This window comes from Lepus europaeus, chromosome 2 (assembly GCF_033115175.1).
Source record: "Lepus europaeus isolate LE1 chromosome 2, mLepTim1.pri, whole genome shotgun sequence".
Taxonomy (NCBI): Eukaryota; Metazoa; Chordata; class Mammalia; order Lagomorpha; family Leporidae; genus Lepus; species Lepus europaeus.
In genome coordinates, this window is record NC_084828.1 from 96008463 (window position 1) to 96022722 (window position 14260).

The window sequence follows — 14260 nt, forward strand, 5'->3', positions numbered from 1 at the left end:
GAAGATGTGATGACCTGTGCTGCCTCCCAGCTTCCTAGAGGAACACGCAGGGGTCCTCCCCATATGCTCTGATTAACTTGGGTTGTGTCTGGGTTTGGATTACTGTCAGCTGGGTCCATGCTTACAGCTTGCGGTTGGCTGTGTGTCCCCCACGTTAGCCCGAGCTCTAGGAAGACAACGACTATACCTTCCCCCAACTCTGACGCCCAGGCTAGGCGCAGCCTGGACACACTGGCTAGAAGTGCTGCATCCATGGACCGGCAGCCTTTGAAGAAGGTTCTTGTCCCCCTCATGTCCCCCTTTCCCCAGTCCTACTCTCTGTCTCTCAGCAACAGAGATTAAGTCCCTCTTTTAATCCTCTTCCTGACAGATCCATCAGCCAGGGCTTCCTGCAAGGCATAGTGAGGAAAGGATTCTCAAGTCCATGGTCCCAATTCCTGTCCCATGGAGTTGTCTTTATGCTTGGGGACCCTCTAGGAAAGCAGCCTATGCCTGTGGCAAGGGGGCTGGAGCTGCACGGTGCCTGCCATGGCAGGAAGGGGTGGTGGTGGTCTGCTACCTGGGCCGTTGGGCTCACTGCTGGTAGCCCCCTCCGTTGGGTGGTCCGGGGGCTCCTGCCTGGGCTTCTGACTGAAGGCCAGGAAGAGGTGTGTGCTCAGTGGCTGAGGAAGGTCCACCTCCAGATACGCCCTCATGAACAGCTTGAAGACATCATAGCTAATCGGCTGAGAAGGAGGCAAAAGAGAAAAGTCAGTGGAGAGAACTGAAGGGACAGAGAGGAGGCAGAGAAGGACAAGGAGTCAGACACGGCTGGTGAGAAGACGACCAGGGAGGGAGAAGGAAGTGGTGGGGGACAGGAGTGGAAAGGCCAGGGAGGTGACAGAAATGAGGGGCACAGGGAGCGGGGATGGGATGTAAGAAAAAGGCAACACTGGTGGCTGCATGTGGGGCAGGCTTTTGTCATAAGACAGGATTTGGTCTAAGTTTGGACAAAAAGGAGGGTGATGGAGAGGGAGCATGCAGAGCAGGGGTCTGTTAGTGCAGGCCCATGTGGCTCAATGAGCAGCAGCCAGGTCAACGCCCTGGAATTGCAGTTAAGATGTGGAACGATGTAGTTGAAGGCACAATGGAATCGAGGGGTTTTTCTACACAATCATGGTTTTCCTTTTCTGCTGTGAGTACTCAAGTCTCAGAAACCAGAAAGAACTAGAAGAAAAAAAAGGACACACTCCAGGCCGGCGCCGTGGCTCAACAGGCTAATCCTCCGCCTTGCGGCGCCGGCACACCGGGTTCTAGTCCCGGTCGGGGCACCGATCCTGTCCCGGTTGCCCCTCTTCCAGGCCAGCTCTCTGCTGTGGCCAGGGAGTGCAGTGGAGGATGGCCCAAGTGTTTGGGCTCTGCACCCCATGGGAGACCAGGATAAGCACCTGGCTCCTGCCATCGGAACAGCGCGGTGCGCCGGCCGCAGCGCGCTACCGCGGCGGCCATTAGAGGGTGAACCAACGGCAAAGGAAGACCTTTCTCTCTGTCTCTCTCTCTCACTATCCACTCTGCCTGTCAAAAATAAAAAAAAAAAAAAATAAAATAAAAATAAAAAAAAAAAAAAGGACACACTCCATCCTTCATCACTTTCATAATCCTGATCTTTCCTGGACTAACCTCAAGACCACAGGGGAGTGTGAGTGTGCCATGGCAGCTTCTCAAAACATGTCCTTGTGTAGGGTTTAGGCACCGGGAGAAGAACAGGAAGCCAAGGACAGACGGTAGAACCAAGACACATGCCAAAAACCAGATCCTCACCCTGCTGTGCCCCTCCCAGTACTGCCTGGCTTCTGGTCCCAGGCTGGGAGCAGCCATGCCAGAAGGAGCTGCTGCACTCAGCAAACTCTCAACAACAACACCAGTTTGCAGTGAGTCATCGCTGGCTCGGGCTTTGGTGGCATTGGACTCCTCATCAAATCAGCAGATGCTCCTGGAGATCATGTGAGGAAGTACTACTCCCAGTTCTGCTGTGCAGGCTTTTGTGCACAATTACAGCCCTGAGAATAAAATCCCTGCTTGCGAGCCTACTTGGTGTTCTCTCCAATATGATGATAGCATTTAACCCCTTGTCTGTTCCGGGAGATCTGAGCGTCTTCCCAGAAACTGGAGCTGGCATGCCTGGTACAGTGAGGTTTGAGATGGAAGTCTTGGCACCAGAAGCAAGTAACACCCTCCCTGTCCCACTGGGAGCTCACAGCCATTTCTATCCAGCCCCTGGCTAGGCTGTGCTATAGATCTCTACTGCAGAGTGGAAGAAGTTTGACTCAGTTAGACAGAAGCTCCTATCACATTCAGGGAGCCCCAAGCAAGCAGAGGACTTGCCTTTCTTGTGGCAGCACTCCTCTCTCTGTCCCTCTCTTGTTCCCGACTCTCTGTGTCTCTCTATTTCATGGTCTTACTGCCCCTGGCCGGTCCCCATAGCCTCATCACCTTCCTCACACATTCTTCTCTTTTTTTCCCAGTACACAGGAGCAAAATCTTTCCTTCCTGCTTATCAGAGGTAACTTATGCAGGATGACCTTTGATTCTACCCTCATTAGCTCTGAGCACATGCCCCAGCATCTGCTTGTCTTCTGTAAGTGGTCGGATGTCTGCTAATAGTGGTCAATGCCCACTATTCCAAAGACATCTCTGTCTCCTAGAAGTACTAGATGACCCTTCCCATTTCTCTACAGAGGACACATTGGCTCCCTCACCTCCTTAATACCATTCAGCTTGGGTTCTAGCCCATCACCTCTGAACTGGCTCTCTTAAAGGTCACAGATTTGATGCTTTCTCATTTTTGCCCTCTCGGCAGTATTTCATTATCTCTTCTTCTCGAAACACTCTATTTCCCATGGAGTTGTTCTATTTTTGTTCTCTTCACTCTACTTTGCTCTGACTGAGATTTACTGATGGCATTATTCTTCATTATTGTATTTCAAGAGCCTCTTTGTGCATAGTCCTTTTACACATTTTAGTTGACAAGTACTATTTTAAACTGCAATTCTGAGTTCCAAAATGTACTGTTAATCTCTTTGTGTTTGCATCAAATTGAAAATTATCAGAACAAAATATTTCAGAAAAACAGACTTTCCTCAATGATTTAATAAAAAGAAAGTTTAGTTACACAGAATTCAGCATAATGCTGTAAAAACACTAAAGCCAAGATTATCAAATAAGATCTGTAGGAGACTCAGGAGACCTCATGGCTTGTCTCAGATTGACTACAGTTTTTTTTTTTTTTTTTTTTTAAGATTCAATTATTTATTTGAGAGGCAGAGTTACAGAGAGGTAGAGGCAGAGAGAGAGAGAGACGAGAGAGACAGAGGTCTTCCATCTGCTGGTTCACTCCCCAGATGGCCACAACAGCCAGAGCTGTGCCAATGTGAAGCCAGGAGCCAGGAGTTTCTTCTTGGTTTCCCTTGCGGGTGCAGGGGCCCAAGGACTTGGGCCATCTTCTACTGCTATCCCAGGCCATAGCAGAGAGCTGGATTAGAAGTGGAGCAGCCAGGACTCAAACCGGAGTCCATATGGGATACCAGCACTGCAGGCAGTGGCTTTACCTGCTATGCCACAGCGCCAGCCCCTTGACTTCAGTTTTTGACCTGTTCTCCTCTTCAGCAAATTGTGAGTGCTGGACTAGAACAGCTCATCTTCTAAACTTTATGTGCCTCTTCCCTAAACCAGCTCCTCTTCCTGATTCTGCAATTTCTGGTAATGCCAACAACACCATTACTCTCCCAACATACCAGGCTCAGCCTGGAACTCTCAGTTGTCTGAGCTGTGTTCTTGTCCCTTCGTTCTTTCCTCTGATCCCCTGCAACATCGGTCACACCAGATCTTTTCCATGCCCACTGCCCCTGCTGCCATCATCAAAGTTCCTGGTTTCAGACCTTGGTTTCATGTGTCTCACTGCAACCACTGCAATGCCTTACCAAAGCTTCCTTGCCCCCAACTCTCATCTATCCTGCCCAGCCTTGCCAGGATGATCTTCCCAACTCTGGTAGGAGCATTTCCCTACTCAAAAACTTCCCATGGCTTCTAATTGTCCATGAGAGAGTGAAGATCAGTTCAGATACCACTGTGCTCCTACACTAAACATTAGAAAGGATATGTAAAATGAAACAATCACTTAGAAAATGGAAATTATGGGGCCAGTGCTGTGGTGTGGTAGTAGTAGTAGGGTAATCTTCTCCTGTGGTGCCAGCATCCCATATGGGCACCGGTTCAAGTCCCAGCTGCTCCACTTCTAATCCAGCTCTCTGCTATGGCCTGGGAAAGCAGTGGAAGATGCCCCAAGTCCTTGGGCACCTTCACCCACATGGGAGACCCAGAAGAAACTCCTGGCTCCCTGCTACAGCCTGGCCCAGCTCCAGCCGTCACAGCCATTTAGGGAGTGAACCAGTGGATGGAAGACCTCTCTGTCTCTTCCTCTTTCTGTCTGTAACTGTCTCTCAAATAAATAAATAAACCTTTAAAAAAAGAAAATGGAAATTAGATGATATAAAAAAGAACATACACAGAAGGTCCAATATGTAGTGTTCCTACAGTCCCAGGAACATCCTGCAGACCCTCTGGGACCTTTGGGACTCACAGACTCCCACAATCCCTCTCCAGCCTACACTAGTGGCTACTTCAAGCGCTAAGACCTTTCTCGTGTTTTCTCCTGTAGTTCCCTTTATGCTCCTGTACACTCTCCGCCTCCACGTAAACCCATGTCTGTCCTGACTGAGCCTTGATGCATGTTACTCTGCACAAAGCATCTCATTCTCTGCCTGTTAACATTCTGGCCACGCTTTAAGGCCCAAGCCAGATGCTACCTTCTTCAGGAAACCGGACAAGACCTTTGTTTCTGAATTTCCATAGCTGGCAGCTTGATTCCTGTCTTGTGACACTCCTATCTGCTGCTCTATGTAATATATGGTTGTTTGTGACATACTTCAGTTCCTCCACTAGCTCCAGAGCTCCTAGAAGCTAATGAGGAGATCTTATTTAATCTTTGTATCCCCTGCACCACCCATCACAGCAGTCCTTGATGGGTATTTGAATGGCTGAAGAGTTCCTAATTGGTACACTTCAGAAGTGGCCTGGTACCTGGCTCCTGGCTCTCCTCAATTATTGCAGGATCCCTTCTCTCTCTCTCTCTTTTCCCCCACCCACACTCCTAAGTGCAAGGCATAGTTCTGGAATGGTGAGCACCAATAGGAAACACACCAGTGAATTAGGTCTGGGTCCATCCCATCAAGATACTCAGAGACTCCTCTATGTAAGACGTAAAGGTACTGAAATATTTATAACATGGGGCCTGCAGTGGCAAGTGCCAGAGGGAAAGAGTTTAACACTTGAGAGGTTCAGTATATAGAGATACGGAATGAACCCCACAGGAACGGATAATAGCTGGAGGTCAGGCACCAGGCCACTCCTGCAGTGCACAAGAACCTAGAAAATAATGATAATGAAACTCATGCCCACCTGTTCATATCCGTATCCTGGAGAACAGGATGGCATAGAATAAACCCAGACACACAGAGCATGGGTGTCCTCATGCCACGGGGGCTCATGAGATCCAGGGATTTTCTGCAGCTAGCTAGCAGCACAGGAGACCCAGAGGCCGGAGCCCTGGGGTACAGCAGAAGCACCCACAATGTTCAGGTCAATGGCACCCTGCTCTCCCAGCAGCTGCCACTTTCCTGTGTGAATGAGCTAGACAATGGCTGCTACCTGCCCCCTGTTTCTGGGGCGTGTCCATCTTGAGCCTGGCCCGCCCAGAAGTGGGTGAAATCAGATGGAAAGCTTACTAGGCATCAGGCACCTTAATCCTCAAGACAGTAGAATGCGGAGCGACTGTTCCTAACGTTTTGTGGCTAGAACAAATCCTGACCACATAAATAACTTGGTCAGGGTCATAATGGATGTGAACTCTGGTGTGTCTGAGTGCAGGTTCCCAAAACCAGCTGCCACCACGCCCCACTGGGTTCTGCCCACTCTCTGGCTGTCCTCTGTGGCTCTAATCTCTGGAGCATCACTTGGTGCTGACGGGAAGGGCAAGTTCGTCACGGCCAGATGCCGCCCTGCCACTCCACGAACTTGTATTCTCGTTCCTAGCTCTCCTAGCAGTCTGCCCCTTCCCAAGGCAACTCCTTTCTCTTTGAGACATTTCGGCAGCAGGAAGCCATCAAGTTCAAGACAAATTCAGTCCTTGTTGTTTCCCCAACCCTGAACCGTGACATTACACCTACTAGAAGTCAGCCGCACTGTGTGAGAGAACTTAATCAGAGCGTGGAGTGACAGAGCTCGCCCGGGACACAGCAGTGCCTGGTGAACAAAGAGTGGGGGCCGGGGAGATGGAGGCGAGGGCAGCCTGCTCAGAACAGCCAGGCTGCTGGTGGCCTTCACACCGGCGGGCGGTGGCCCTGACCACATTGTTCCCTCCCACTCAGCAGCCCCAGGGCGGACAGGCCCCGACACCGGCCTTTGTTCTCTTGTTTTTGGAGCTGAGGGTGGGGGTGTGGGGCAGGGAGTTCTTTCCTGGCTCTGCCATCTTCTCTGCATGGCTTCTCCTCGGGAATGTTCCGTGAAACATGCACCGGCAATCTTGCCGCTGTTCTGGCAACTTCCCTCCTACTCCGTTCTCTCGGTGATTGGTGCACTTCACACAAAGCCCCTCTTGGGTGTGCCTGCAGCTCACACGCTCTGTTGATTCACTCCCAGTCTCCAGCAGAGACGGCGCTGACTCGGGCTTGTTGAAGAGATGACAGCCTGAATAAGTAAGTGGCCGGCCTCTCCCCACCTGAGTCCGGAGCAGGAACAAAGGAGTTAGAGGGTGGGAGTTTGGCCTGGAGTTAAGAAGACAACTGGATTTCCTTTTCAGGGTGCCTGGGTTTGAGTCCTTGCTCCAGCTTCCCACTAACATGGACCCTGGGAGGCTGGGATAATGGTTCAAGTATTTCAGTCCCTGCTACCCATGTAGGAAACTTGGATTGATTTCCTGGATCCCAGCTTTGGACTCACTCAGCCCAAGCTGTTGCAGGCATCTGGGAGAGTAAACCAGAAGCTGAGAGACCTCTCTTTCTGTGTCTTTCTGTTTCTCTCTCTCAAATTAAAAAAATCATTTATTCTCTCATTCACAGAGAGCAATGTCTAATTTTTTTTTCAGTTCACAGATGAGGAAAGTGAGGCTCAAAGAGGTTAAATGTTACTCTAGGCCACACTGCAGCATGATGGCAGAGGTAGAAGTTTAATCTAAGACCACATAAGTCTAGGGTCATGGCTCTTGAACCTGACCCAGCTAGTGGGCAGTAAGTGCCAAGGAGCAGGAATTATGGTTCTTTTTATTTTTTAGAGTGCCCAATGCAGTGCCAGGATGCCCAAAAAATGTTAGCTAAGTTGAATTTGGAAATAGAAGGGTGTTTTCCTTCATTTATTCATTCAACAAATACTTATTGAATGCCTGCTATGAGGCAGATAAACTTCTGGGTCATTGGAGACATAAGCAGTGAACACAAATATTCTAGTGGGCAAGAGAGGCAATTAATTAAGTGAATGGTGTAGTGTGGCAGTTGGTGAAAAGTACCAAGGGAAAAAATAAAGCAGGGCAGGAGGATTGCAAGTGTCATGAAAGAAGCCTTCACATTTTTGATCAAGAGAGTGGCAGTCACTGAGAGGGCTACTTGAGCCTGCACTTGAAGGAGGAATGGGAATGAATGAGGAAGATTCCAAGAAAAGACACAGCAAGTGCAGTGGCGCTGAGACTACAGCAGCACTGGCATGCTCAACAGCATCAAGGAGGCTGATACAGCTGGAAAGCAAGAGTAGCAGGAGATGAGGTCAGAGAAGAGGGGGAGGCACAGATTGTAATGACCTTGAATTTGCTCTGAGTAAGAGAGTAGTGACAAGGTCTGACATAAGTTTTAACAGATTGTTCAGGATGTGTATAAAAAAATAGACTTCAGCCCAATCAGAAGATGCTTGAATAATCTGGGCAAAATGTGATGATGATCACTATGGTCAGGATGGTAGCAGTGCAGATGGTGAGAGGTGGCTAGATTTGGCATGTAGTGTGAAGGTAGAAGTGACAAAGTTTGCTGATGAATTGAATGTGGGATGTGAGAGAAAGAGAAAAGTCAATGATGACTCGTAGTTTTAGGATGAATAATTTGAAGAACAGAATTGTCATTTACTGAAATGGAGACTACTGCTGGAGACATAGGTTTTATAGGGGAAGATCAAGGGCATCTGTTTGTCTCATGTTAAGTTTGCTTTTTAAATGGAAATGTCAAGTAGGGGTGTGGTAAGAGGAAAATCAGAGAGACCAAGAAAAGAAAATGAAGAAGGATTGGCATGACTGTACTCAATGCTGTTGTAAAATGGTTACTGGGTTCAGTTACATGGAGGTCCTTTGCTACCTTGATTAGGGAGTTTAGTGGGGGAGTGGGGGGTCACACAGTGATTGAAGAGCTTTGAAGAAAGTAGGAAGAAGAGAACTTGGAGGCAATGAGCATAGACAAACCTTTTGCATAGTTTTGCTATAAATGGTAGGAGATAAATGAGGTAGAAGTTGTAGGAAGAATTAGAGCCAAGAGAACATACATATATATACAGTATATAAACACCATGTTTATATACTGATGGGGGAAGTCTAATTTATAGAGAAGGAAAGCTGATGTGAAAAAGACAGAGTTGGAGAAGATGAAGGGAGAGTGGGGCAGGAGGATGTGTTGCTGAGGCAATGCTTGTAATATACAGAAGAAGATGGGACCAAATGCACAAGTGGACAAACTAGACTTCGAAAAAGCATGGTGAGTTCATTCTTAGTTACAGGGAAAAAATACTTGTAGTTGGTTACATGGGGTAAGCCAGTTTGTGAAAGATCTCTTCTGATTGTTGCTATTTTCTGAGTGAAGTAAAAAACACAGTTTCTAAGTAAGAAGGGGAGAGTGAGTGAGAGAGTCGAGTGGAGGAGAAAGTATGACATCATCTTCTAGGACAGTGGGAAGGGTGACTGGACTTGGGAAATGCATATTGCCAGGTGGAACTAATAGTCCCTGAAGATGTAGGAGAAAATCTGTTGAAGAGCAAGTTCTTCAAATAAGCCAAGTTCCTCAAGGAAAACAAACTATGAAAAGGCTGAACAAGGGGTTTTTAAAGGTTTGAAATGGACACATTCTTACCTCATGTGGGTCATATTGTTTGAGGCTCCCACCTTCATTAAATTCAGCCAAGACATCCTTAATCTTCTTGGAGGAATCTGCAGAGACAGAACCCACATGTGAAACATTGGTAAATAGCTAATGGGACTGGAATCAAATACATTTTCCCTGTCTGGAGCACCCCTGACTCCTGAGAACATATGGTGAAACTTTACCCTTATCCACCCTCTGCTCTCTTATTTCTTTTTTTCTGTTCATGCCTTCACCTATTGTGTGAATTATTTTTCTAAAACATTCTGATCAGATCATGTCTCTGCTCAAAGCCCTTCATGACTTGTTGTTTTCCCAGGACAAAGCCTAACTCCCCAAGCTTAAGATACAAGCCCATGGTGATCTGACCTAGCCTATTCCTTATTTGTCCATTCACTCCACTTTTCAGATACAACAAGTTCAAAGCTTCTGAATACCCTATGTACTCTCCCATCTCTTCCATATTTCTTCCCTGTCTTGCAAATTTCAGTCTTCAATATATAGCTCAAATGTCAACTGTTTCATGAAGTCTTCCTTTGCACCTGTGGATTTAATCATTCCCTCCCATGGCTCCCAAGTACGTTGTATACAATTCTATACTAATGAAGTCACACTTTGACAGTAGGGAATCCACGTTACAGCACCCAAGACTCCATCTTGAGAAAGCACCCCCCCACCTTGAGACTATGGTCTGAAACTATGATCTAAAACTCAGACAATAACATTCCAAGGCATCCCACTTGACAGAACATAGAAACTCCCAAGCATGGGCTGTACCTGGATTAATGTTAAGATTGTAATTTGTCTGTTGTCAAGATCGTAATTGATATTGGTCTCACATAGGCCTTAGGTCAGCTTGACCTTAGTAACCATGAATTCCCTCTGATCCTAGCAACCATGTATTCCCCTTCTTTTTCTTGTGTTTTTTGCCTTTATACACCCTGTTGCTTTGAGCTTTGGGGTTGAGAGTTCTTTAGGGCAATAGCCCACTCTCTACCACTGGCAATACAGGACCACAAAATTCTATCAATGTGTAGTGCTCCTCTATTTGTGCTCACTCAGGCACAGCACTAGCACTTGTAATATAGAATTATAATGACTTATTAACTTGCCCATCTTACTCATCTCAGTTTTACCTTAAGAACTGTAAATTATTAGCAAGTCTTTGTATATTGTACCAAGATCTGATGTGTAACTATGTTAAAAAGAACACTATAAAGATGAATGTATGAACATGTGAGCAGAAATTTTAAAACATCAAAAAAATCATTAATGATAGAAGATGGGCTAGCATTAAAGCCCAAGGGCCCTGTCCTTGGTGCTGAAACCTTGTTGCCCCACCAGGCAAGATGGTTTCTTGTAATTCTAGGATCCCTGACAGTGCTGCTCCTCTTTTCTAGATTTTTTTTTTTTTGACAGGCAGAGTGGACAGTGAGAGAGAGACAGAGAGAAAGGTCTTCCTTTTGCCGTTGGTTCACCCTCCAATGGCCGCCGCGGTAGGCGCGCTGCGGCCGGCGCACCACGCTGATCCGATGGCAAGAGCCAGGGACTTATCCTGGTCTCCCATGGGGTGCAGGGCCCAAGCACTTGGGCCATCCTCCACTGCACTCCCTGGCCACAGCAGAGAGCTGGCCTGGAAGAGGGGCAACCGGGACAGGACCGGTGCCCCGACCGGGACTAGAACCCGGTGTGCCGGCGCCGCAAGGCGGAGGATTAGCCTAGTGAGCCGCGGCGCCGGCCCTTTTCTAGATTTTGATTTTCTGTCTTCAGGGGGGAAATTGAGCTATTCATCCTGACACAAAAACATAACCTCAATTATATCTCATAATTAGCATGCCTAATTTAATGTCCCTATGGTAGTTCCATCATATTTCTGACAGTCAGAACTTTTCCTCTGGATGCTGAGCCATCTCTACTCTCTCATGCTTTCCTCTCAATGTTCCCTACATGTTACTTTTACATTGGAAGGGGGAGAAGAAAGAATCAGAGGATTTGTGAAGCATGGTGGTTTAGAAAACCACTTTGCATAGGAAATAATTCAGAAACTACTGTAGACAACAGTGGCTGCTTGTTGTTGTTGTTTTTTTAATAAGGGAATTAGGAGTCAAGAAAAGAGGCTCAGTAATTTTCATTAGAACCACATTGCGAATGCATCCTGTGTGGTTATCAGCACTCTAGAATCAAAGAAAACCAGGGCTTCTGTGGCCTGTGCTCACCCCATCTTGCAGTATTATGGGTAAGTAAGAGCTTCCCAAGGTCTATTATTGCTGCTATTTAAATGTCTGAGCAAAGGGCAATGTCATTAACAGATCACACAGTGTTCTTTGTTGTCCAGGCTCTTTGTACAGGGAGTGATGGTCTGTTGGGTCTTGGTAAAGTAGATGAACAAGTGGGGTGGGCTATTCTCCATGGCTCCAGTGACTTGGATTTAATCAAGCAGAAGTTCTAATCATTTCAGGATGGAGACATGTTGAAAAGCCACAGAAATGCTGCTGTTTCCCCAAAAAAGGAAATTTCTTTCTAAAATTCAAAACAGATGTTAAAAAACTAATAGCTCAGTAAGATCCAGGCAGCAGATGCCATCAATTTGGACTGTTTCCATTCAATTCAGAAAACACTGAGGAGGGTAAGATGCTGCAAGGTACTGTTAATGTGCTACTGGGGAAGATGGTCTGAATAACTGTGGTAATAATAGCTACCCCTCACCGGGGACCTTTGCTGCATATTCTTTTAAACTATCCCTTACCAATCCATGAGGATTTGGTAATATTTTCTTTGGTTGAAGATGAGGAAGCTGAAATTCATAAAAACAAAGTGACTTCTCCAAGAGCCAGAGTTTTAACTCAGGTCTAGTCTGGATCAAAATTATTCTGTATCTTTTTCCCTTAAGTATTACTCACTGTTGCTTCCCAAGCATTTTCAACCCAAGGAGAGATGTAATTCATGCTGCAGCAAGATAGGAATCTCTAGGAACTACTGAGCAGGCACTGAGGTTGGACTAAGGATGTTCTGTGAAGGAGGTAGCATTTGAATTGGGATATAAAAGAGGAGTAAACTCCGAAGGTAAACAGACATAAATAGGAAAGGGTATTCTTGGAAGGGGCATGGTGAACAGGCACGCACAGATGAATATCAAAAACAATTTTTCAAAGTTAGTGACAGAGAATGGGCCACATTTGTGAGGGATCTTGCATGCCAAGTTAAAGACACTGATGTGGAATTGTGAAAGTTTTCCCCTTTTTTTTTCTGTTGGAGCAACATAATCAAGACTCCATTTTCTTAAGGCCTCTCTGAGAATAGAACTGAAGAGAGTTGAGAATTAGGCCACAACTCAGTTAAGGTCACAAATTATTCAAATTATTCTGTAGGTAGCTTAATTATTTAGAAAAAAAATATTTTAGTGGGAATTTTCATCTCAAAGTGGCTAAATTTTTTAAAAAGATTTATTTTATTTATTTGAAAGACAGAGTTACAGAGAGAGATTCACTTCCCAAATGGCCGCAAAGACCAGAGCTGAGCTGATCTGAAGCCAGGAGCCAAGAGCTTCCTTTGGGTCTCCCATGTGGGTTAAGGGGCCCAAGCACTTGGGCCATCTTCTGCTGCTTTCTCAGGTGCATCAGCAGGAAGCTGGGTTGGAAGTGGAGCAGCTAGGACTGGGCTTTATCCCACTGCACCACAGCACTGGCCCCTCAAAGTGGCTAAATTTTTAAAAATGTAAACATGTGGCTTCTCCAAGAGTGGTGTATGGTCAGCATTCTGACTGAGAACCAAAGGAGCGATTTCAACTGAATTTACACATGTTTGATATTATTGTCATATTTTGGAAGTACCTCAGTTCACTCTAGCAGAAAATTTTTAGTTCTGAAAGTGCTACAAAGTCACACTTTATATTTAAATGTCACACACACACACACACACACACAGAGTCATCATTGTTCACATTAAAGGAGACAGATTTTAAAAAGAAAAAAATAGGGAAGATATCTATTTTAAGATATCTGATTAACAGCCTAAAATTAAGTTGAAAACAGAATCCAGGCAATTTCCGACTAGCTTTCTGTGAGGGTTTCCCTCATCACATGCTTTTTTCAATCTGTTTTATGAGCTTTTAGAGGCAAGCATCATCAATAGCATTTTTTCTTAACAAAAGGGGAAACGATCTAATTCTCAAATTTTAGCCACACCCCTTTGTCCTTGGCAGTCCTCTGACACTGTATGACAGCTTTTTTCTCAACCACTTCCTGGATTGGTTTCTCTTGCCATGGGGATTAGTGGGTGCTCTGCACAGCTAGCCTGCTCTGACGATTACTGCTCCACTCTTAAGGACAGTGAGAGGCTTCTTTGGAGAAGTCCCAGACCTCATATCACAGCCTGTATCACCTTGCCACCACCAGACCCAGAAGACAGCACGCTCCATTTCCAAGTGTACAAAACAGGGCCACGTCCACTGTTCTTTGTCACAACTCTGATTTTTGCCAAGTATAAGTTCATCCCTCTCCCAGTAGAGAAAACTGGAGCTTATGGAATATAAGCTGGGGAGTGAAGCAGTTTAAACACTAAGTAAGGAGACACAGATACTAGATTTGCTGGACACAGGAACACTGCTATGACTCTTCCTCTAGAACAGTGCTCTCAAGCCTGGCTGCACATTGGAATCAACTGGGGAGCCATCCACACACAGAAACCCAAGACTTAACACCAGATCAGTTAAGTCAGTGTATCAGGGAAACCCAGAAACAGCGTATTTTAAAGCTGCCTGAGAAATCCAATGTACAGTTAACATTGAGGACTACTGTTGTATAACTGATTTTATTTCTGCAAGTTAAGACTATCTTTTAAAAATTACTTATTTATTCAAAAGGCAAAGTTACAGAGAGACAGAGAGATCTTCCATCTGCTTGCTTGTTCACTCCTCAAATAGCCACAACAGCCGGGGCTGAGCCAGGCTGAAGCTAGAAGGCTGGAACTCCATCTCAGTCTCTTATGTGGGTGACAGGGGCCCAAGCACTTGGGCCATATTCCATTGTCTTCCCAGGAGTATTAACAGGCAGCTGGAT

At 46.1% G+C, this 14260-nt stretch overlaps 1 protein-coding gene across 10 annotated transcripts in view; it reads right to left on the reverse strand.

Annotated features, from left to right (window-relative positions):
- Window positions 1–14260, reverse strand: part of DGKG (diacylglycerol kinase gamma) — a 214507-nt gene that overhangs the window by 142163 nt on the left and 58084 nt on the right. For all 10 annotated transcript variants that reach the window (XM_062211092.1, XM_062211135.1, XM_062211144.1 and 7 more), the window contains 2 exons: window positions 9195–9271; window positions 560–725 (listed from right to left, as the gene is read on the reverse strand). In XM_062211092.1, the coding sequence (XP_062067076.1) occupies window positions 560–725; window positions 9195–9271 (243 nt within the window). The remainder of the gene's footprint in view (window positions 1–559; window positions 726–9194; window positions 9272–14260) is intronic.